Source organism: Cavia porcellus, unplaced genomic scaffold, assembly GCF_034190915.1.
Source record: "Cavia porcellus strain 051 isolate PalLab524CR breed Dunkin Hartley unplaced genomic scaffold, mCavPor4.1 scaffold_38, whole genome shotgun sequence".
Lineage (NCBI taxonomy): Eukaryota > Metazoa > Chordata > Mammalia > Rodentia > Caviidae > Cavia > Cavia porcellus.
In genome coordinates, this window is record NW_026947521.1 from 9,546,818 (window position 1) to 9,572,772 (window position 25,955).

A 25,955-nucleotide genomic window follows, 5' to 3' on the forward strand; every position below is an offset into this window, starting at 1 on the left:
GACTTCCAGAATCTCTACAAAGACTGTCACTGTAGAAAGATACCACAGACTGCTTCTCATCCTCTTCTCACCACTGTGGAAACTTCCCTGAGTCTTCTCACTGAAGATTAGTTTTGCCTTTCATGTAAAAGTATTTTTCTCATCTAATATTGTATAAGGCTTCTTTCCCAAAGCATAACATATTTGAGATTCATCCACACTGTCATGTATGTCAGTGGTGTGTTCTTTTTTTTAACTCATAGGTAATATTCCTGAGTAGTATATACCAGGCCATTTCCCAGTGATTTACATTCCTGCCAGTAGTACGATGCCTCTTGGATGCTTTGCAACCTGGCCTGTTAGTGTTAGTACTCTTCTTAATCTTAGTTGTCCTGTTGGTTATATAATGGTGCCTCTAAATGCTTTAATTTGCATTTCCTTGATGACTAATGAGGTGAGTACTTCGCCCTCTGTTTATTGGATAGTTCCCTATCTTCTATGCAGCATTTAGAGATACTTTCTAAACAGTGTTGATTTCCAGTGTTAATGATACTTAGTCATATTAAAGAGAATTTTTAAAGCATTGTGTTAGGAAATTTTGTTTGCTGTTAACTTGAAAGAAATTTAGAGTAGAAAAATTAAAATATTCATATAATTTCTTACCTTATTTTACATGTCTTTAGGAGTCCTAGTGATATGTAACTAGTGTGCAACAATAGTTCTTTATAATTTCTTTCATTATCTTAGGGTTAAAAAGTTTTTTTTTCAATGTAGCCATTTGGAATTTCTCTTGAAACAAAAGCATGATATCAAACCTGCTGTGAAATATCTTAATTTATAACTGGATTCCAAATATTTTTACCTACGTACACTGCTATTTCTTGATATCTGTACCAGTGGTAAATAGTGGAATTTGAATAGTTCATTAGCATACACTAGAAAAACAATCAGTCAGGATGAGAGCAGGGGAAAGGAGAGAAATTTATTGTAAGATATTAGTTCATACAATTATGGGGACTGAAAGGTCACATGATCTGTCACAGCTAGAGACATGGGAAAACTGATGCTATAGTTTGAAGATCCAAAAGGTATAGAACTGATGCTATAGATTCCTGTCGCTGTGTTTGAAAGTCTGAGAACCAGGAGTTCCTGAGGCAGGAAGAGAGCAGTGTCCCAGCTCAACCAAGGGACCGATAAATCCAACCTATTCCATCTTTTTGCTCTTCAGTGGATTGGATTAATGCCCACACTGGGAAGGGACTCCACTTTATTCAGTCCACCAATCTAACTACTACTGTCTTCTGAAAATATCCTTACAGATACCTAAATAACATAAGTATCTGAGCATCTCATGGCCCAGTCAAGTTGACATATAAAATTTACTGTCATGTTAATCATATTAATCAGCTTCTCCATTGCTATGACAAAATACCTGAGACCCACAACTCATAGGACAGGTTTATTTTGGCTCATAGCTTCAGAGGTTTCATTCTGTGATTGGTTGACTTTAAGACAAATCTAATTGCTGCATTGCCAAACATATTATTTCCCTAAACTTCTATAAAATTTTTACTTTCCACACTTGTGAAGTGAATTGTTTGTAAAGCATTGGCCTTGCCTGAAGTTCAGGGCAAAGAAAGCTACAAAACTAAAGTATATCACATCAGTGTGTAAAAGTGAAAATACATAAAAGTACTTTATATTTTTGAAGCTATAAAGAAATTAGCATAGTGTGTTTCAATGCCTGACTTCAGTTGATGTTGAACAAATTTAAGATCCCTTTTTCCCTGTGAAACCCTATCTAGAAGCTGGATATGGTGGGTAACATCTATAATTCTTGATACTTGGAAGGCTGAGGCAAGTGGATCAGAAGTTCTAATGTCAGCATTGTCTCAAAATAAAAAATAAAAAGGGCTGGTGACATAGCTCAGTGAAGGCCCTGGCTTTATTCCTAGTACGGGGGTGGGGCAAAGCAGCCAACCAAACAGACCAGCCAACCCATATAGAGAGGTATATTACAAATCCACTGATTGAAAGTCTCTAGTTTATATTTTCCTCTCAAACTGTTTTCTTAGAATCAAGAAAACCGTTGCCATTGCATTTTTAAAAATTAAAACGGTTAGTGTAGTGGAATTATGAGGCAAGGCATAATCCATACATTGTCACATATGTATATGCACCTGCCTAACAAATTCTTTCAAATACTTTTACTACTAAGAAGAAAGTATTTTCACATGTATAGTATGTCTTACAAGCTTTTTAAGGAAAAGTGATTTCTTCCAAGATCACAAACCTGAAAGCACAAATTAAAAACTTAAAACTTTTGATTCCTAGCCAGGTACAATTTTGTATACTGAAGTAGGGCTTTTATCCTCTTTCAGTGGCTTTTAAACATGTTTAACTACTACAAAAACGCACCGTAGCTGGGTGTGGTGCCACACTTCTGTAGTCACAGCACTCAAGAGGCTGAGGCAGGAGGATTCTAGTGAGGTCGAGACTAACCTCACCTACATAGTGAGTTCAGGGTCAGGCTGAACTGCATAGCGAGATCCTGTCTCCAAAAAAGAAAAGAAAGAAAAAGAAAAATGCACCATGTTTGTGATCTAATATATATGGCTGCGTGTGTCTCTGAAACAAGTACTACAAAGTAATACCTACCCATACTATGTGAGATGCAGTTTTCCATCTGACCCCTCCTGTTGTATATTTATAAAAATCAGTCCCCTGACAAGAGACTAAGAATAGTCCACCGTGGTCAGAGGTGTACTTTATCACTGACATTGTCTATAATTGTTAGTGCATACTGGTAACAAAACATAAACCAACTTCATGTTGTTATTTTAATTCTATAGACTTTATAGCTGCCAGCAAACTTGTTCTTAAAGGACTAGATAATAAATATTTTAGTCCTAAAGGCCTTGTTATTGCTATTGAGACTGTTCTGCTCTGTCATTGTAGCAGAAAAGCAGTCATAGACTACCTAAACTAATAAGTATGGCTATACTCCAGTAAAATATTACTTACAGAAATAAATGAGATTTGATGGTCTCTGCTGTGTATAGTACTGTGTTGTTTTGTTTAACCAGTCCTATGTTAATATTTGGGAATTTTTGGTGTTACACTGCTATAAGTGACACTGCTTTAGACATTCTTGTACTTTCATATCTGTACACCAGTTTGGTTGTCCTTTTATTATTCCTGTGAGTATTCTGCTAAAGTAATAGATGGTTGTGAATCTAGGTATTAACATGCTTGCTAAGTTGCTAAATTTCCTATTGACCAATAGTGGAACAATTCTGATTTTTCCATATCCTTTCTGTATTGGTATCATCAAGTCTTACAATCTTTACAAGTGGAATAGGAAAAAAAATGCTTTTTGATCAAATTGCTTCACCTATTAGGAAGATTTAACATCTTTTCAGATTTTTACTTATTTTTGTTTCCTTTATTATTTGACAGTATTTGACTTGTCTTTTATTGATTTGTAGAATACTTTGAAATATTCTGAATATCAATCTTTGACATGAATTGAAAATATTTTTTCATATATTTTAGTTGTCTTTTTAATTGACATATATTGCATATGTTTAAAGTGTACAGTTTGATGTTTTATGTGTATATATTTAGGAAGCTGCCACCACAATTGAGGTAATTCACATGTTCATCACTCTCAAAAATTTTTAAATAAATCCCTTCCACCTGCCTTTCAAACAGCATCTTCAAATAATCACTGGTCTGCTTTTTGTCATTATAGATTAGCTTGCATATTCTGATATTTTTATATATGTGAAATTACACAATTTCCTCACCCTGCCTCCCTGTTTGTTGGTCTGGCTTCTTTCACTCATTACAGTTATTCTAAAATTTGGCTATATCCATTTCATATATCAAATGCCTCCCCCTTTTGCTAAGAAGTATTTCATTATATAATATACCACATATGCATTCATCTGTTGAACACTGGGATTGTTTTTAAGTTTTGGTAATCAAAAATAAACCTAACATGAACATTCTTTTTGTCTTTTAATTCTAAGGTATATTTACTACAGAGAACATTTTCATTCCTATATAATCAAACATCAGTTTTTCCCTTATGAAATTAGATGTTATTAGGTCACCCCCTCCCCTAAGGTTAATAAATTTGTTGTCCATTTTCTTTATATACTTTTGTAGTTTATTTTTACATTTTGGTCTCCATTCAACTGCATTTTATTTTATTATTTTTATTTGTTTATTTAAGATGAGAGTCTCACTTTGTAGTTCAGGCTATATAGCCCTGCTGATCTCAAACTTCTCTTCCCTTAGCTTCTTGTTTGCCCCAAAGCAGTGCTTATTAAACTTTAGTACTCAAGGGAGCAAATGTTAAAACGTTGATACTGGGCCAGGGATATAGCTCGGGGCACAGCATCTGTTTGGCAAGTACAAGGTTCTGACTTTTGATTCCCACTTCTTAGTACCAATAAAACAACACTAGGGGCTGGGGATTTAGCTCAGTGGCATAAGCGCCTGCCTTGCAAGCAGGCAGTTGTGAGTTCGATCCCCAGTACTGATAAAAAGACAAAAAAAAAAAAAAAAAACACTAACGTTGTAGGTCTAGGGCCAGTGGTATGGGGCCACTGTAAGCCATGGTAGGTCTAGGGCCGTAGGTTCAGAGAACAGTGGTACACAGTGTGGCATCTAGGGGGGATCTCCTGAGGTTTGCAGCCATTGTTGATTTCTTATGGTCTTGTTTAGAAGTTCTGTATCATTTCCATTGTTTTGTTGGGTTGGGTTTTATTCTCTGTTGTTTTGTTTATGTTAAGTCTAATGACAGGAGCAGCTATTTCAAAGATAGCAAGATATATTATGGTAGTCATTTTGGATTACTGTTGGCTTGTTTTGAAATCCTTTATTGCATTCATTGTTTTGTTTTTATTGTTTCTATTCTGTTCTGCTTTATTTTTATTATGTCCTAAGTTATCTGCAGCTATTTTGAAGACATCAAAAGCATTATGGTAGCTATTACTGATTTTGTAATGTTTTCAAGTCCTGTATCTTTCACTGGTTTGTTTTGATTGGTTTTATTCTATTTTATCCTCTTTAAAATTTTAAAAAATATTTTTTAAAATGTGATATGTGTAGATAATAGAATACTACTTGGCTATCAAGAAGGACAAATTTGAAGCATTTGTAGGAAAATGTGTGCATCTGGGAAAAAATGTTGAATGAAATAAACTTGAATACTGTATGATATTGCTCACTTTAGTGAGGCAAAGTACAAAGAAAAGTATAAAAGATGGATAGAAAGAGACAAGGGGACGGATTTCCTCCAGTGGAGAAATGGTGCAAGAGGGAACAAGGAGAGGGATTACGGGAAAGGGAATTGACAGGAATAATAATATGCTAAGTACAGAAACCAATTACCCATGGGACACAGCACCTGGCTGGCAAGCACAAGGCCGTGATTTCGATCCTCAGTACCAAAAAAAAAAAGGAAGCATAATAACCCAAATCAGTGTAAACATAACCCATAACTTGTACAAAAACAAATAATGTCAATAAAGGGGAGGGAGAAAGAAGCAGAAAGGAATTTTTTTTTAAAGCTATAATATATACATGTAATCATTGCCCAGAGTGATTGTATATTACATGAATTACATGTACTAATAAAATAGAAAAAAAGATGTGTTATAGTTCGTGTAGTTATATTCTTGTTGACTAAATCATTGAAGGTTTTTCCTCCACTATAGAAAGTGCAATAATGCACATTGGAATTTCTCCAAGAGAGATGGTTTAAAAAATATTCCCTATAGACAGTCATCACAATACTGTATGTTAGGACATAGGGATGGAAAGAAAGAAATACAAATTCAAAGTCCAGTGAACAGATGTGCTTCACAATTATATTGCCACTTGTATCTCCTAGAGATCAAAGAGAACTGCTTTACCTTCATTGCAATGAGACTCTTTCTTGAGAAATGTTGGAGGGTTCTGATGTATTTTTTGCTTTGTTAATGGAACCAGTACCTATAGTAGGCTTGTGACCAGATTGTTAAAAATATGTTAGCCTCTTAAATGCTTCTTTTTTTATTTATTTATCTTTTAAGAACCTAGATAGCAGTTTATGAATTACAGAAAAGACGTTTAAGATCATCACATGTGCAGTTTAATATGAATGGGAAAAATTGCTTTATTTTCTATAGAACTTAATAAGAATTTCAGTGCTTAAGAATTTAAAATCTAGCAATAGAACCTGCAACATTTCAGAATTAATGTAAATGAAAATTATTATCTTCCAAATCGTATCATAGTAAAGTAACCTTGAAATGTTGGTATTGGCCCTGTATTACTTTCTTTTTGAAATATGGCAATTTCCAACATCATGTAACAGTGATAGAATTAAGTGATGTTTCTAGAAAAAGAATTTTGCAAGTATAATATGTTTTAGTATTAAATTCTACTTGTACATTTAGCAATTAAAGTTTCTCTTATAATGGTGATGGTATTTGAAGGGATAGGGATGTGTCAAAGAGAATTTGAAGCTTAATTATGTCTTTGGTAAAGAAATGCATAAGCTTCCACTACAACACTTATTTTCTTATGATAATTGACTCATTTGCTCTTTGGTTATCAATTTAGCTTCCCAACCACAAACATCTGATCTTAAATTGTGTTTAATTGGTGTGTTGGCTACAGAGTAGTTAAAACCCAGAGAACATTTTAAAGGCATTATTTTATAATTCATGAAATGGAGAAATAAATGAACACTTTATAATATTTCTGGTAGTCTTTGAAAATCCGTATACTGAAAGTGTGTGCTAAAATTATATTAATTCCATTTTTTAAAAAGAGGATTTTGCTATGTGTTTTCCAAACTTCCTTAATATTTCTTGTGGAGAGCCTCAGTCCTGGGCTCAAGCAACATACTGGTTCCTTGGAAATAGTAAAAGAGAATAGACTTTCAAAGAAGAAAAAAATTAGTATGTTAGTATTTTAATTTAAACAGAGATGGGGAGAAAGTGTGTGTGTGTGTGTGTGTGTAAATGGAATCCAGCATTTATCCTGCCATTCTGTAAGAACTATGCTTTATTGAAAAGGAACAGAAAATAGAGACGGAGCTTAAGCTTGAGTAGCTGAAGGGGTCATAGGTCTGAGGGCAATCACAGTGACTCTGTTAACAGAGTAGCTTTTAAGGCCTCTCTGGGGTGTGGCTAACTTCCCATTGGGTCATGAGTATGGCCTCATGTTTTAGATTTTCTTTTAGTATAGGTTACCCACTACTATCACCTCAGGGTGCCTGGTCTTCATAGTAAGTGTAGGAGATAAAGGAAAGGGCACATATAGTTGGTTCATAAAGGAGGATGGGGAAAAAGAGTTGTGTTCACTTCAGTGGATGACAGGTCATGGATTAGGGCCTGAGAATGCTCCCAGCTCCTCTCCCATGGGAGAACTTATCCTATTTCACTTGGAAAGAGCCCAGTTGAGTTCTGCATTTAGGGCAGGATTAAACTGAAACCCATGGTTTTAAAATTTAACAAAATGGAACCAGGGATTTAGCTCAAGGTCTCAAGCGTTTGCCTGCTAAGCACAAGGTAGTGAGTTTAATCCCTGGAACCAAAAAATAAATACATAAATAAAATGTCCAGTGGTGGAGCCAGGACCCAATTCTAGATCTCTTGACAGTTAGTTATTACAACTGCTTTACAGTAGATTACTGAAGAATGTATAAGAGTAGAAAGGGAATATTTCCAGAAAAGAAAAAAAATCACCTAATTGGCTTTTATTAGTGATATATGAGTCAGACAGCACTCCATCTGAACAATAGGTAAGTTCTGCAGTGGGTAAGGTAGAACAGTTAGTTTTTGTAAAGTAGCTTGAGTAGGGACAGTGAAACAGCATAATATAAAAAGCAGATTGATTAATGCCACCTGCCCGGACCCAGGAAGTTCCCTCCAAAGAGGAAATGGGGACCTTAAGCTCACCTGTGCATGACTTAGGCTCTTCATTTCAGGACACATCAATGAGAGATATGGATAGGTTTATTAAATGGAACTAAAGAAGTTTGTACACACCAAGGGAGTGTAGGCTCTTGAAGGGTGAGTTAAGTTATGGTTCATGGCTAGGTATATTTGGGTGTTTTGGGAGGCAAAGTTATGATTCTGTAGCGAGCACAGTGTCAGTTTACAGATGAGAGGTGAAGCTCCAACCTAAAGGTGAGAGACCCATTTTACTGGAGAAAGGCACAGACTCAATCTATTGTATTTTTAAGATTTAAGGATCTCAAAATGAGTAGTATAAAGTAAGGAAACCAAATATAATCTTGGATAACTTTGTGTCCTGGAGCTGCAAATTTTAAAGTATAATTTTCAAATTACAATATTCTCTGTCTCTTTACTACCTGTCTCTGTTTCTTCTGCCCTACCTCAGTTACCATCAAGTTATTCTTCAAAGGATTCAAACAAAAAGAAGTTCTCTTTACATGCAGGCTAAAATTGGTGTGTCTGGGGATTTGGCTATTATCTATCTCTCCAAGTTTCTCAGAATGTGAGATAAATGTTTCAGTTTGATAATGTGAAACTTTAGCACCAGTAACTCCATTTTGGTTTGACTATTGGTACAGGAGCTTCATCCAAATCAATGGGTACCTATAAGTTTTCTATCACAAAAATAAACTAATTAGAAAAGTCAGGATTACAAATACTTGTGAAGTTTTTTTCACCAAATAAAAACTCCAAGTTACTCTTGTTTATGTATGTGCTTTGAGAAGGGACAGTGGAAATTAACCTGAGTCTGAATTTATGTGGGGGATGCCGACCTTAAGTAAACATGTTAGAACAATTTTGAGGAAATAAAGGAATAAACAACAGAGTACTTGTTCCACCAAATAAGGAAATAACAGTATATAGTTTTAATTTTGTGGCTATAGTTGTTATAACTTGGGCCCCGGTATAAAATCCAAGGAGGCAAGAGACTGAAAATTTAGTGGCAAAGGCTTTATTTCCAGGCCTGGCGACCAGTCTCCGGGAGCCAATTTGGAGACTGTCCCCCAGAGGCTGAAGGGAGGACTTTAAAAAGGGGCTGGAGGAAAGGGCGGGGGGGGGGGGGCGGGACAAAGAAACCTGCAGAGCCATCAAACTTGTTGACCTGAGTCTGGAAACTGTATTGCTGTCCACTTAGCTCTGACAATCTAGGGAGTTCCTGGTGTTTTTTTAAATTATTCCCATCTTGCAGACTGACATTATCTCAGAGTGGCACGTCTGCAGCAATATTTGGAGAAGAAAGTAGAGAGTTAATTATCTCAGGACAGCTTGTCTTCGCTAGTGAGTGCGAAGGGGTCACGAGTTATGAGACGCTGGAACTTAAGTTTTACAAAGACCTGATATCTAACTCATTTGATACATACAGAACAAAAGGAAAGCACCGATTGGGGTTTGGGCCATAGTATTACCCGGTAATTTTTTTAAGCTAAGCAGTTCTTAAAATTGGGGCAGGCTCATTTTACGACAGATCATCACCGGGTCGGGGGGAGGTCACCAGAAACCCAAATTCTTTATGGCCTAGATAGATAGGTGAGGGGAGAGGGAGGCAATAAGGTGCCATACAGAACAGAAAACGGCGGTAATGTGTCAAGGTCAGGGTAAAGGGTTAAACTCACACGCAAATCTCTCTGCACACAAGCAGGTTACTTTAAACAAATGTAAATTAATTGCCATTCTAGTTTTCCTTAGCTCTTTAGCGGAGAATAGAGGCGCCTAGCAGTGATTAACAACCCTTGTTAGCTTGTTTTAGCATAGCTTCTGTAGTTTGTAGAGGGCAACAATGGTTAACATATCAATTAGGTGAGATTCTTGCAATTTTTTACAGGGGAGAGTGTTGCTCAACATATCAATTAGGTCACTTAACATATCAGTTAGGGAAAAAGGATAAAACAAACACATTTAGTAAGCCCCTATACAGGTTTGCTATAATACACATATAACGAAGCTATTTTCTTAGAGTACAACAATAGTCTTAAGAATAGACTGATTCTTGGGGGGAAGGTAAAAAGAAACAAACCTATAAAGGATTTTGATTATTAAAACTTTCAATTCAGTTGTTCTTATTGAAACTACTGAACTTGCCATTTAGTAAAACATAAAGCTGAATAGTTACTCCAGTAAATCTAGATTGTTTCATAGGAATACTAGAAGAAAATGTAGGTGAATATTGAATGATTATAGTGCAGCTACAGGGAGGCCTTTGGAGTATTAAGAATAATGAAATGCAGATGCCAAGATGGAAAGGAGCTGTAAATTTTACCAGATCAAAATTTACAGCTTTGGTATTACAATAAGTGCTGTAAGTTAAAGACAAAGAGAAAGCTGAAAATAAGTATTGGGGGGAGAGAATCCAAATTCTCTCAGACCCTGTTGGAGAGAGGTAGAAAGCCACCCATTGGGGCGCTGATGTGACTGAACAATGAAAAATCAGAATATTTTGAGGGCTTGAGATACAGCTCAATGGTAGGAGCTTGCTTAGCATGTGCAAGGCCTTTGGTTTAGTCTCTAGTCCTAGCAAAATGAAGTACCACCTAAAATAGCATCAGATTTCTTACTGATATGCCTAGGAAATTATAAATAAGATTTGTTTATTGAAATCTATAGAACACTGATGAAAGGAATAAAAATTCCAAATAATTGGACAGATAAACTATGTTGATGGAAAACTCCATATTGTTAAGTTGTTACAAATTTAGCACCATCGCCATCAAAATTCCAGCAGGTGGAGCACATGTTAGCTCACTGATGAATACAGCTGCTGCTGTCCTCATTGTTGCTTGTGGAACTAGCCCACAGTGGAGCTGGCTGACTGTGAGAGAGGGGGTTCCTTGTCATTTGAAATTTTCAAGCAGGGATTTTTTAACAAGGATGTAATAAAGGAAATTATTGACATTGGCTATGAAGTTGGGCTAGGTGATTATTTCAACCTTTCTAAGGAAACTATTTTGCATCTATTATTTGTAAATTAGTTATTAACATTTTGGGGGCAAGAAGAAAGGAAGATATTGGAGGGTTCAAAGTTTTTCAAGTACACTTACCTTTTCCCCAAAGATTATGTCACTTTAAAACCATTTCATATGATAAATGTTGTTTCTAATAAGAGTGGGTTATGTGAGTATTTAATGCCTGGAATATGACATTTTCTTGTTACTATTCATCAAGCTGACTAAAAGGGAAGATTATATCAGTCCTTTCACATCTTCAAATTTTAATTATGGCTTTTTGTTTGTTTCATCTTTTTAAATTTTTTCATTTTCATTTTTATTAGTATGTGTTTGCAGTACCTAATGACTAGATCCATGATGTGGGAATTGGTAACACATGTATGTAACACGTCAGTTCTTTTTTTTTTCTCTTTCCTCCTCCCGCACCTTTTTTTTTTTTTTTTTTGGTCAGCATCGGATTCATTTATTTATCCTTTAAGTTCTTATAAAGCTAAATAATTATATATGTACAGACTAATAGCCAGATTAATTACGGCTTTTTTCAAAATGGTATAAGTCTTAGGAAAAGTTTTTAATATGCCTTTTTAGACAGCTTGTAATAATTCAGATTTTCAGTTCTTCAATATGGTCAATCTAGGAAATATTTCTCAATAAGGAACGGGAGAAAGTTATACCAGAAAATTAATTTTGGAAGATATTGTTTCCTAACATATTTTTAACATACATTTGTTGTGTGGTTTTATAAAAATATGTGAGCTTAAATAACCAGTAAAATCATATAATGGTTGAAATATGAATAGCCTCTTTTTAATTTTTGTTAGTATCTTAATTAGTTAAAATATGAATAGTTACCTATTTTCATTAATATTTTAATTTTCTTTTTATTTTGAAGCCCAGCCTGAATTCCTGAAACAACCTGCTAATATATATGCTCAGGAATCAATGGATATTATATTTGAATGTGAAGTAACTGGGAAGCCAACTCCAACTGTGAAGTGGGTCAAGAATGGGGATATGGTTATCCCAAGTGATTACTTTAAGATTGTAGTAAGTAATTTTCAAAGGAATATTTTATTTCTGAATCTTTGAATGTTTTTAAGAGTGATCCTCAAAGCATCGTTTCTACATATGCTGCTTTATCTTCTACAAATGAATAAAAAATAGAAACTTACAGAAAAGGTCACAAAGAATATTTTTTGTGAATATATCTTACCAGTCATTGGCTGATAAGAAAGCTGAGCCCAAAAGTACTTTTGTAGCTTGAGTTGAGATCACGTAGCAAATTAATGGTTGAGCTAAACTTAACAGTCTGGTACTTTTAAATCTAGCTTTCTTTATTTTCTGGGAAATAATTGGTGTATATGAGACTTCTTTTGTGTGTGTGTGTGTGTGTGTGTGTGTGTGTGTGTGTGTGTTTGCACTTGTCTTCACAGCTCTTTTTTCAAAAAGCAGAAATCTGTCCCATGAAGTATGGAAAGATGATTCTTTTGAAAAAATCTATCAATTAATTATGCAACAAACCTTATAAAATGTCATCAAAAAAACACATGCTGATCCCCAGACCCTTTAAAGTAAGAATTATCCAGTACGAGACAATTATAACAGTAGGTAAAGATTCTTTATGGAGGTAAATGCATCATTACATGGTACTATATCAATATGAACAAGTTTGTGTATTTGTGTCAGTTAAAAAAATTTTTTTAAAAGTAAGTATATGAGAAAATGTTATGTATTTAAGAAGTCTCCAGCTGGGAATGATTATGCATGCCTCCCAAGTGTAATCCTAGCATCAAAAAAGTTAGTTTAAAGCCAGCCTAAAAAAATTTAGGGATCCTGTCTCAAAAAGAATTCAGCCATAATTATCTTTTCACTTTATATAGATTAATTCTTAGTAGATATTGTTCTATAGTGTCATCATTATCTTAACATTCTAAGAGACCTGGGTGTGGTGGTACACATCTGTGATCCAAGCCCTTGGATGGCTAAGACAGAAGGATCACTGAGTTTTGAGGCCAGCCTTGGTTATGTAATGAATTGAAAATCAGTCTGAACTATGTAGTAAGACCCTGCCTCAACTTCTCCCAATTCTAATAATAGAATTAGCATCTGAATTTTAGTGATAAATATTAATAACATACCTTAAAATCTAAACATAGCATTCATTAACAAGTAATAAAAGATTTAATGTCTCATTATAAATGTGTTATAGAAGTAATTCATCTTTAGTAGGAGTATATGCTTTGTTTCTGAAGTATGTGTTCTCATGTTACAGAAATTAATCCATATGTATTCAATTATAAAGCAACCTGTTATGGTTAAATTAGCATTTTTACTTTATCACGTTCCCATAGTATTTTAAAAATTTAAACAGTAACAATAGTTGACATTCATACAATGCTTTCTGCTTTAGGAAACATGTATTTACAACTTCAGTTAAGTTATTGTAGTTTAATCTATTAAAATTATTGATATTACAGATAATCTTAAGAAAATAATGCCTTAAACTAACTAGTGCTTGCCAGATATTTTTCCAAGCAAAGATGTAAATGACTTTGCAAGCAAAGGTGATAATATCACTTTTCATGCTTGTTAAATTCTTAATTCTTTGTGATGATATTTACTATTCCAGTCAGTTAAGTCTATAGTTTGCCAGTGTTTTAATATCAAATTGTTAGTAGGTATATAAGTAGGTAATTAGTAATGGAGTCTTAAAATTTTACTTATTTTTCCTTCCCAAAAAGAGCATATCCTCGAGATTTTGAACTTAACATTTATCAATTAAATCAAAATTTTTCATATGTTTTTCTTCCTTAGAAGGAACATAATCTTCAAGTTTTGGGTCTGGTGAAATCAGATGAAGGGTTCTATCAATGCATTGCTGAGAATGATGTTGGAAATGCACAAGCTGGAGCCCAGCTGATAATCCTTGAACATGGTAAGAGGGGCCGAGCAGTCAGATGAAGAAGGCTACTGTGTGATGGAGGAACTGTCACTCCAGGGTTCCTCTGATTGTTAGCCTGTTTGTAAAGACCAAGATACAGCATGACTGAGAGAAAAAGAAGAGCACTCTAAGTTATTTCCATTCCTTAAAATTACCTGGGAAGAACACAATTTCAGAAAATGAAATTTGCATTAAGAAAAACTGAATAATTATAGTCAACACAAATGAGTGGTTTTCAGAATTCATTTTAATCTCACAATTGTATTTCTGCCCTATTAAAAATTATAATGTCTATTTTGCATTAAATTATTTTAGTTTTTCAAAATGAAATTAACATGTCTTTTCTATCAACCAGAAGTCCCCACGTATATTATAAAAAATTCAGACAACCCTGAAAAGAATTTCTTCATATATCAATCATAGTCAAATGAAGAGAAACCATTGTTATTTCAGCAGAAAAAAATTAAGGAATTATTTGTTATAGTAATTATATAATAATTGCAATGAGGTCAAGGTTGGCTAGTAAGAAGTAAAGAGAACTCTTAAAATTGTAAAATTGGCACATACATGGAGCCCTAGGGCTGAGACAGAGTGCTCAGGGGAGGCCCTTCCTGGGACTGAGCTCTAGACATTGTTGGAGAGGCCATGGCTGTTCTGTACTAGATGGCAGGGAAGCTGATGTGGTGCTTTGCTATGAAACTTGGTCAGAATTCACTCTCTAGGATCTGAGGAAAACTTTCATAGGAAGATATCTCAGCAGAGGCTGCAAAGCTTACTGAGGTTTGAGCGTTGGGGAAAACTACTGGTAGAAGCTCACCAAGGCTGGGCTCTAGAATCAAAAAGGAAACCCCATTTTCAGTGTATCTCTAGTGCCTGTACTGCTAATGTTACACATATGCCAGCTGGCAAATGAGAGGACCCAGCTCCATTTAGGTAGAGCAGGCAATGAAATCTGAATTAGAAGCTGAAAGTCAGTAAGCTGGTAACTGGAGCATATAGCAAATACTGCCACCTAGGGTTACTGTATAGGAACACACATAGATACAAGTTTATAATTTTATAACCTTCTACTGCTTTCCATCTGTGGATCTTTTTCCGTGTCAACAAATACACATTAGCAATTTATCACAATGTTTGTATCAACAATACTGACTTGTTGTTCATTGTTGAATAATATATATACACACTTTGTTCTATGTAACTGATTCCCTGTTGGATAGCATTTAAATTGTCCTTTTATTTTTATTATTAAGAACAATACTGGGAGGCTTAGGTAGGAACATCACAAGTTCAAGCCCAGCCTGGGCAACTTAGTGACTTGGCAATATCCTGTATCAAATTTTTTAAAAAGGGATGGGGATATCACTTGGTACAGACCCTGAGTCCATCCTCAGTGCCCCCCTCTAGTAGTCTGTGTTTAGGATTATCGTTATAAATCCAACTCCAAAGGGAAATAAAAAGTCTATTCCAAAAGTATTAAAATGGACCCTAAATTAATACTAATTGGGCTTTCCTCTGAAAGAGGTCACCATGCTATGTTGAACTGTTTTTTTGGTACCAGGAATCAAGCTCATAACCACATACTTGCCAAATAGATGCTGTGCTGCTGAGCTGTATCCCCAGTGAACATTTTTATGATTACTAAAAATCCAATTGTTGGGTAACAAGTTAATAGTTAATAAAGGTAATCATTAGCTATATTATTTACTTTTTTATTTCGCACCTAAAGAACTTTTCAAGAATGCATGAAAAAAATGCCACTTGAGACAGCTGATCTTTTAGAGTCAGTTATGGTCAGGTACCATTGTGGTTCCCAGAAGGATTTCTTTGACAACTATCACTTTGCCAAATATCCTCCTACTCTGGCTTTTCATTAGAATAGCATATAGGGTTTTTATATATTTTTCTGCCCATACTTGTCTGTGATTATACTCTTAATCACTGGAAATTATTTTACAGTTAGTAGAAACATGTCACTTTCCCATCCTGGCAACATGCCTGAATATGAGTACCAAGTAAGGAACTAGCAGTGTAGGCTATAGTTGGTAGGGTAGTTTTGCTTTGTTGTGTTTACACTAATGGCAGTGACTTTTTCTGAGCAAATTTTGTGGCTATCTTGGGATATATTTACATGAAACTAGCAAAGGGATTTCAGTACGTTTTGTGTTCAAGATTATCATTATAAATCTAACTCTAAAAGAACAATAATACTAATTGAACTTTTCTCTGAAAATGCTTGGATGATATAAAAATTAGTCATAGTGTATGTACTTCTTTCCATGTTAGAGCAGCATTTTTTTATAAGCTGGTGAATTTTTTAGTGACCCTTACTGAGGATTCTTAAAATATACAGAAGTTATAAGAAGGGAAGTATTGTGTTACTGATTTTGTTTTCTGTTTTGCTTGCATGTTTGTTTGCTTGTTTGTGACACAACGTCTCACTCTGTTACCCAGGCTGATCTTGAATCATAGTGTTACCCACAATTCCACCTCCCAAGTATTAGAACTGGAGACATGCACCACCATGCCTCTCTTTTGCTGTTTTAATTTATAAGATTTGATCTCTCCTGTTTATATCATAAAGGTTTTATAACATATAAAATCATGAGAGATTTATACAACTTTAATACAGTCCAGATGAGGTGTTTGAGTTTTTGTTTTGGGGTTTTTTGTGGGGGAGGGTGGGGGTGTTTGTTTGTTTGTTTGTTTGTTTGTTTTTGCAGTACTGGGGATTAAACTCAGGGTCTTCTTACAGTGCTACATTCCCAGCCTCTTTTTATTTTTCATTTTAATACAGGGTCTTGCTAAGTCATTGAGTTGCCCAGGCTGGGCTTAAATTTGGAATCCTTCTGCCTCAGTCTCCCAGAATGCTGGGATTACAGATCTTTGCCACTGTACCAAGGCTAATTAAAGGTTATTTTTGTGCTACAGATAAAGCTACATGCACTACAGAAGAGGGAGATTGAATCTGTGTGATCAGGGAACTTTTCAGTATAAGTTGTCCCCTTTGAAATACACTATGAGTGATATAGGATTTCCAGATACTGATCAAAAAGAGGATCTGGATCAATATGGAAAAATAATAGATTTCCAAAGGAAGTAGGATCTGAATCAATATGGAAAAAGAGTATTTCCTGAAGGAAGGTAACAGGATAGGATCACGTTGGTAATGGACATGGATGTTTCTCAGAGGTCAAAGCTGTGCTGTAGAAAGGCAGTCTGATGGGAAATTCACATTTAACTAGAGAAAGACAAAGTCCAGGGTGTTTTGAATGCTCTTATGGGACTCTTGTGTTATAATGAGTACATGTATCAGAGAAATGTGCGAAGAATCCTAATAAAGAGATAGTGATGATTTGATTCAGGCTTTATCACCCAATTATGTATTAAACATTGTTGTAGAAAAGAGAGATATGCCTTCCAGGTTTTATTTGGGTCACTGGAAGAATGGTGATGCCTTTACATAGAAAAGAAAGGTAAATGGAAGCAGAAGGAGATTTCTACTTCTATTCTGGATGTAGAGTGTGCAGAGAACATCCGCCTCTCAGTGTAAGAGAAAACGTGGTTCAAAATCATAACCTCTCTTGGATTCTCAGAGAATTGGGCTTGCATAATAGCTAAGTCATGTAAATTCCAAAAAGGATAGCCTCTCACCTCAAACTCCAAGGAATGAGTCATGTGAATTGTTTTATGCTTAACACAATCAGAGGAGATTGCTACCATAAATGTGAACAGGAAGAAAACCCCTAAATTGTTAAATAATTGTTGAAAGTCTCAAGTATAGCTTATTTTGTAACATCTGCTATCTCAGAGGAAGTTCATACTAGCTTGTAAGCCTTTTCTTTCTGACTTCTCAGTTTACTCTGAACTGAGAGGGCACAGCAGAAAGTCAGTGTATCTCTGTGGTTTAGAGGGGAAGGTGGCATTCTGTCCTGCTGGGAGGTAAGAACAAACTTCCTTGCATTTACTCAGATCCTTCTTAAAGTCTCAGACCAGTGAGGAAAGAGGAGAAAACTTCATTTCATAAGTTTCTACAGGGAGATTAGAAGCCACACTCCTCTGCTTCTGTCAGAGAAACCCTCTGTATACAGGATATAAGCAGAAACTCACTTTGTGGCTAGGGCAAGTGCAAAAAACAAAAGAGTACAGAGCATCATTTTAGGCTCTAGAATCCTGTACAGTATCACAGGGCAGACATTTATTACTTGAGGAGAAGCTAGAAACTCTCATCCAAGATCAACAGAAATAGAAAACAGATTTTGACTGCCATGGGAAGAACAACTGCAGGCCTCCCTAAGACAGGTTGGACCCGGGCAGTGTGTGCCCCAGCTTTTATCCTAGCAGCATTTCACAAATTCAGTTTGCTCTGAGAAGGTCCAGAGCATGGTGGGAGCCCCCGAGGTAATGGTTGAACACTGACAGGAAAGCAGAAACAAAACAAGAGGCTTCTGTGCACCAAACAGGAAGAGTCCACAGTAGAGAAATTTGAAACCTATGGTATGCTTCAAGTAACTGTATCAATTCCTGAGTAGATTGACCAAACTCTTCCTCCACACTGATAGTTTGACGGGAAAATAGTCATTAACAGTGTCCACTTGTTAATAATACTGCTGCTCATTAGTCACTCAAAATTAGTAGACTCAGCCAAGCAAAGGAAACATTTTGGTTCTGTTGATGGCTTTTTATCTCACTCATGGTTGAGAGAAAAAGCCATCAACAAAACCAAATTCAGCTTTTATGACTTTTATACTGATGACAAGTAAAAATATATACCGTAGACAGACTACTGGAAACCAAGCCTGAGAAAGACTTGAAAGCAAGTGTTTGTTTTTTAAAAAAGGAAAAGAAAAAAGACACTTTACATACTCACAGTAGAATTTTTGCCTTAAATAACACAAATCAGAAGATAATAGAGCAACATTTTAAAAAGACTATATCTCAAAATTTTAAAAAAGCACTGAGGATGTAGCACAGTACAGAAGCCCTAGGTTCAATCCCCAGCAACGGAAAATAAAAAAGAACATAAGTAAATCTAAAGCAGACAGAGGAAGGAAATGATAAAGGATGGAAATAATGAAATAGGGAAAGAAGACAGCAAGCAAGCAACATAAAACCAAAAATAACTTTTTTGAAAATATCAATTAAGTACGTTTAGCCAAACTAGTCCAAAAAAATTTAGAAAAACAAGGGAAGATTTTACTATAAATCCTTACATTGTAAAGAAATACCAAGACCAGGTATGGTGGCTCACATCTGTAATCCCAGTGCCTGGGAGGCTGAGACAGGAGGATCACTGCAAGATCGAGGCCGACCTGGACTACAAAGTTGAGTTCAAGGCCAGCCTGAACTGCACAGTGAAACTCTGTCTCAGAAAGACAGACAGAATAAGAAATACTATGAAGGACTTTGTGCCAAAAATTTGAAAAAGAAGCTAGTAGGGCTGATTGGTTTAGGGAAGTAAAGCATCACTTTTAAGGTATATTGAGTTTGAGCTTTGTCAGAAAGCCAGATAAAGATGTCAAAAACCACAGAGCAGTCCATATAAGAAACTCAAAAAGGGTTTGAGGAAGGAAGTTTGCATTTTGATAGATTTTCAGCTTGTTAAACTTTTCTTGTTACAAATTAAGACAATTACTGTGGTTTTTTTTTTTTTTGTCTTGTACATAGAGAATATTTTGTCCTCTTAGTCTTTTGACATCTTTTATGGTTTTAAAAAATGAAATTCCTAAGCCTTCTCTTCAGTACTGAAATTCTAAAAGGTGATATTATCTAATACTGTTTCTTTGCTTTTAGATAGATGTCAGTTATCCAGAGTTCATTCCTAATATTCTCTTGAAAGTTTCCAGATCCCATCATTATAATCTTTCAGTAACTTTTTTTTCCTTAAAGATTAGGAAATACATTCATAATTTTCTTTAAAACAACTGGTTTTTTAGACTAAGATCTCAAACATTTTATCTAAGGATGGTATTTGTTTCATAGTAGTTTTTTCTTCTACCAACTGCAGTCATTTAAATTATCTTTAATAGAACTTGTTGTATTGTACGAATTTGTTTTCCTTATATTTTGTGTATTCACATAGCTAGAAAAAATTTATGCTTTACAGTTTTTGAGTATATGACTAAATGAATTCCTAAATTAATACAGAGTGAAATGATTATATATTACCTAATACGTGAACAGTTAGTTGTTGGTCTGAAAAAAGTTATATCTTTACTATATAACATAAAAATAAAATATGGGAGAGTTAAAAACTGAATTCATTAAAAGAGGATAGAAGAGTCTCACCGTCTGTTTATATTAAATAGAAAATACTGTGGAAAATTTTATTTTATTATGTGGTATAAAAATGAAAACTTATACATTAAAAATACCATAACCAAATTAAAGAGGAGATAAGCTAGGGAAAAATGTCACAAGATTATTCTATCACAAAAATTATTCCAACTATAACAAAGACACCATCAAGTGACAATTATAAAATAACTAGCATAAGCATAGAACTCACAGTACAGCAAAGATAGACTTTTTGTACATGTAACAAGTAATCCACCTCATAAAGACATAAATTAAATGAATAAGATGTCATGTTTGCCTAGTAATAAAGGTTATTTTCATTTTTTAAATATCTGTGTTTATTTTTACTAGGGATTGAACCTAGGATTTTCGCATTGAGCTGCATCCCTGGCCCCTTTTCATTTTTTGTTTTGAAACAGGATCTCAAAGGGCTAAGTTGCCCAAGCTAGGCTCAAACTTGGCCTTCCTCCTGCCTCAGCCTCCTAAAGTGCTGTAATTACAGGTATGCTCCACCATTCCTGGTTAGGATTTTACGTTTTTTAAAAATAAACGTTGTTTCTTTGGTGGCCAGCTAAAGTGAAATTAGGTTCCTATCATCACTCTTAGTGAGAATGTAAATTCTTACATCATTTACAAAAACTATTTTTGTAATTACACCTAAAAATGACTGAATCAACTGTTGTTTTAGGTCTTTCCTAAGAAAAGAATCAGAGATTTGAACAAAAATGATTATATCAGCATTAGTGATTTTAAAAAAGAGAGGGATGAGAAAAGAAAAGAAATGATTTAAGTGTCTACAAATAAAAGAAGTAATTGAAATAATTGTAGAAACATGATGGAAAAGTTATTTGGTCTTTAAAAACAGTGCCTTTGAACTCTTTTTAACGTGATGAAGATCTCAGCATGTAATTTCAAATAGAAAAATAAGATACAAAGCTATGTATACAAATAACTTAAATTCAATTTTTTTAAATTACTCTCTTTTCTCTTTCTCTCTCTCTCAGGCATTCTCATACCAAAACATTAACATTAGTTAGGTATTTCACTGGTCTGAATTTCAGAGTGGACTATTAGTGTGTGTATATAGAGAAAGCATTTCCCACATTTCTTTGACAATGGTATGTTCTTACTTGTTTTTTAGTGGCCTATTACTATTTTGAAGGGCAGTTTGGAGAACATTATTGTAGGCGTATTCAATAGAGAACAGACTAGATTGAGATTGTTAAACCATGGTCCACCAGGTAAATCAAGCCCACTTTCTGTTTTTGTAAGCAAAATTTTATTGGAACACAGGCAAACACATTTGTTAGAGATTGTGTATTGTTATATGATCATTTTCACACAGTAATGAAAGATGTAATTTAGATAAAGAGAAGGGCTGGCTGTAAAACTAAAATATATACTCTTTACCCCTTTACCAACCTCTGGACTATTTGACACATGTTTTTCAGGTCTGATAGTTTGTGCTTCTCCTCAGTGTTTTATTTATAGCCTTTAAATGAAAAAAAGCAGGACACAGGAAAAAGAAAAGACAGACAGGAGGGAGAAAAATATGAGGATAAAAGAAAAAAATCAGATATGATATTTGAATAAGTAAGAGAAATGTGTTCCCTGTCTCCAAGGAGAATTAGCATCTACAGATATGGTATTAGCACACCTTTGTGACTCACCTCTGAAAGCCACACGTGCTAGAAACACAGTGGAGATCATTGAAAAAGGAAAGAAATCTGTTGTGATGGGGCTTTATCTTCATGTACAGGATGTATCTTCTTTTAAAATATTTAAAATATTGAAGTGTCTTTGACTCAACAATACTCTGTAGGAACAGTTTTCTGATTCTCACCTAACATGTATAGCTGTGTGTACTGCCTATCAGCCTGCAGAAACACTGAATGAGATTTCACGTATAGTTAAAAGCATATAAAACATTTGTACCACATCACCAGAAAACAATCTCTAGCCAAACCTGGAAGTATAAATTGAATTTTGTTGTTTTGGTTTGTTTTGTTTTGTGAGAGACAGGGTCTTGCTACATAGTTCAGGCTAGCTCACTATGTAGCCCAGGCTAAGTTTCAGCTCGCAGCAATCCTCCTCCTTCAGCCTTCCAAGTACTGGGATTATAGGGGTGTACCTTCACGCCAAGAGAGTTTTGTTTGAATTTGAAATACACTTTCTTAATGAAAATACTTAGAATATAACTATTAATGTTTAACTTTTTATGTGTTTTATTGTTAACTACAACTCTTGATTTTGGATCTTGTGTCCTTTAAAATATTCCAGTGAACATAAACACATTTCAAATTAATAATTGTCTTTTAAATATCTTCTGAATGATACTTTTAAAAAAGCATTACCATTTAGATTATTGAAGTTAGAGTAATAAAAATTAGGGAGAAATATCTGTGCTTTGTTCACTAACTTTTTATTGGCCTTTCTTCATGGGTGTTTAAATTTAAAAATAGGTTCCAAAGTTATCATAAGACTTGAATATAAAAACACAGAAATAGGCTTTTTTTCTTGTCTGTCCTTTCGTACTATCTGATAAGGGCCAGTTTTTTAGAACCAATGCAGGAAGGAAGGTTGATGAAAGGGAGTAACACAAACTTGTTTTTAGTAAAGGAAATTCACACTTTACCAACCCACTTGATGACTTCTAATTTGTGGCCGTGGTAGATAAGGATGTCTGTTGAATATAACCTTTTTTTTTTTTTGACAGAAATACTTGTCCAAAATTCCACATAGTATCTGAGGTTAGTATTGAATAATAGAAGTTTTGGAATAAGTGACTCATGGTCTGGCATGATTAAAAGTTGGCTGGGTAGCAGGAATTTTGTAGTCATTAGTGGAACATTTTAAATTTGAAGTACTAGGATATTCAGTAGTTGGCACTGGTAAATTCTGATCAGTAATTTTCCTTTTTTATGGCAGTAATTGTAACTTTTGGAAAAGTTTTATTCAAGGTAACTGTTGTAATGTAACTCCTTAACTGTGAATTCTGTGCGTAGGAGCTTCCTGAGGTTGAAAGTGAATCTTAATGTTAATGTTTGAGTTCTAGATCTTGTCTGTTGTTATACAGACAAGAGTGATTACTAAGTGAATGAATCAGGGACTAAAATTCTGTGATTTTTTTTTTCTATGAAATGGGAGGAATTAAATGATCTTTTAGGTTCCTTGTCACTCCAAATACTCTGTTAAGTGCAGGTGGCTTTAGAAACATATGTAGTCAGTATATAGTATATTAAACCTTTTCTAGCTAAGGTATTGACAGATTGAAGCGCTTCCAGTTAATAATTTTATATTACTTGCTATAATGTACATAACAAACCTTATGCTAGAAATCTGAAGTATTGGATTTATTTCCCATTCTCTGTGGTGAAATCATTAACCTAAATGTCTATTTCCTTATCTATAAGTATAAACAATAATCTATACAACACATCTTAGAGGGCAAATAATACAATAGTATTACAACATTTGTAAATTGTGACCTGAAGGTAATAGTAATTTGGAAAAAAGCAAAGGCAGAAACACCCATGAGAATTCACTAGACAGCATTAAAGTGAGTGAAAATGAAAATAAAATACTAACTTCATGAAACAAAGTTTTAAAATTTTTTTAGACAACAGAATCCTTAGTATTCCTGCAGATCACTTCATTTTGCAAGAAAATAATGTTATAAGAACAGATGGAAAAGTGTCTGAAGCAGTCTGGTTAAAACTAAACTAGCACTAAAATATTTTTAAATACAACACCTGTTCATTGTCAAAAATAAGAATGTATGATTGATTTTATTCAAAAGTAAATTAACTTTTTAATTCTTCTTTGATCTTATTTTCTAGTCACTTTTGTTAGTTTATTCATTCGTGAAATACCAGTTAAGGAAATTCTATATTTTATATAAAGTCATGCATTTATTTTGCTAAGTGTTGGGTTGCAAGAGTCAAACACAAGTAGATGTGATTCTCTGCCCTCATAGGGTTTACATTCTTTTATTGGAGACAGTACACAAGTAAAATGAATAAATAAAATAATTGCAGGTTTTAATATCTACTTAAAATTAAAAAAAATGCTCTCAGCTAAAGAGTTAATGGAGTGCGATTTATTTTAAATAGGACCTGAAAAAGTAATATTTATGTTGAAACTTGAAGTATTGGAAGGAGCCTGTGTGTGTTTAGCACATACACATACATATACACTTACATGTACACATATATGCACTTTGGTGGCTTTACATTAACCAGTATTTTATGGACATACTAGTATATATCTTTTTTTGACTCCATGTTCACCAAAATAAACAAGTTATCAGTGTTTTTTTTTAAATGAAACTCAAGAATAATTTAAGATTCCTGTACCCTTTCATCAAACAATTCTATTTATTCTCTCTCTGTCTCTCTCTGTCTCTCTCTCTCTGTCTCTCTCTGTCTCTCTGTCTCTCTCTCTCTCTCTCTGTGTGTGTGTGTGTGTGTGTGTGTGTGTGTGTGTGTGTGTGTGTATGTGTGTGTGTGTGTGTGTGTGTGTCTTTTTGAGACAGGTCTTGCTATGCAGTTCAGACAGACCTTGGGCTCACTATGTAACCCAAACTGATCTTGAACTTTCAACCATCTTCATGCCTCACCGTCCTGAGTGCTGGGATTATAGGAGTGCTCCACCATGCCTGGTTCTATTCATTATCATTTGTCTGGCAGAGATACTCACCAAGTCTTTAAAATTTTGTATGTTAGATTATCATAAATCTGGAAACAACCTAATCAATACAACCAAAAAGGAGATTAATTAAATACAATGGAATATGATAGTGTGTAACAGTAAGATAGATCTACTTTTAGAAAATTTTCAGTTCAATCATTAATCTTAAGTTGCAGAACTGTATGTATATAGTCTAGCCACTGAGCTAAATCCCCAGCTGACCTCAGCAATGTTTAAGTACGTGAGGAAACTAGTAGCAGTTTAAGAGGATTAACATATTGGAAGTATGCTGAGTATTTCAGAGAGGAAAATAAGAACTCCATGATAGCAGTTAGGATTTTGTATCAAATATTTAAAGCCCCAACTATGTGATAGCAAGAGAAACTTTTTAAAAAATTTCTCCATGGTTTATACAAGATACAATATTTATTAAATGTTGGTAGATAGTCTTACAAAAGAAAATGGAACCACATTTATGATCCAGTGGATATGCAAGTGGATATGAGAGAAATTAAAAGATTAGAATTTTATATAAATCGAAGTATAGATGAAATCTCTGATAAATCTAAGGTTAGTTACTAAGATTGTATTTATTCTACTTAGATTAACAAAAATTTGTCCTCATTATTATTGAGTTGTGCTATAGTGGATGGTCTGTTTTCACATAGCTTTGGCAAGGTAGACATAAAATACAGTTTGTTTAATGTGGAACATTGGTTTTATCTTTGATGCAAGTTACAAATTTTAAGACTAGAACTTGTGTGTTGTCTAGATAATAATTTCATGCCTCAATGATAATTTTCGACATTTGGCAGTTAAATAGATGTCCTGCAGATCACCTTTCTGAACACTGAAGTTGGATTATCAGAAATTCAGAAAGCAAGCTTCAGTTTGAATTTGATGTTACTGTTTTGTTATAAAGAAAAAGAATTCATTATGCAGTGCTAAAACACCAGAAGGAAGATAGTATGTCTAAATATCTTTTAAGTGGTAGCTATATTTAAATGATGCTAAATTATACAATAATGTCATAGTTGGCAGAATATCATTTGGGTCTGAAAGACTTCACTGAAAATCTGGCTTCTT

The 25,955-nt window shown here is 34.4% G+C and overlaps 1 protein-coding gene across 12 annotated transcripts in view; it reads left to right on the plus strand.

The window, feature by feature from the left end:
• Positions 1–25,955, plus strand: part of Neo1 (neogenin 1) — a 198,757-nt gene that overhangs the window by 69,543 nt on the left and 103,259 nt on the right. For all 12 annotated transcript variants that reach the window (XM_003462198.5, XM_005000074.4, XM_005000069.4 and 9 more), the window contains exons 6-7: positions 11,835–11,989; positions 13,757–13,877. In XM_003462198.5, coding sequence (XP_003462246.2) covers positions 11,835–11,989; positions 13,757–13,877 — 276 coding nt within the window. The remainder of the gene's footprint in view (positions 1–11,834; positions 11,990–13,756; positions 13,878–25,955) is intronic.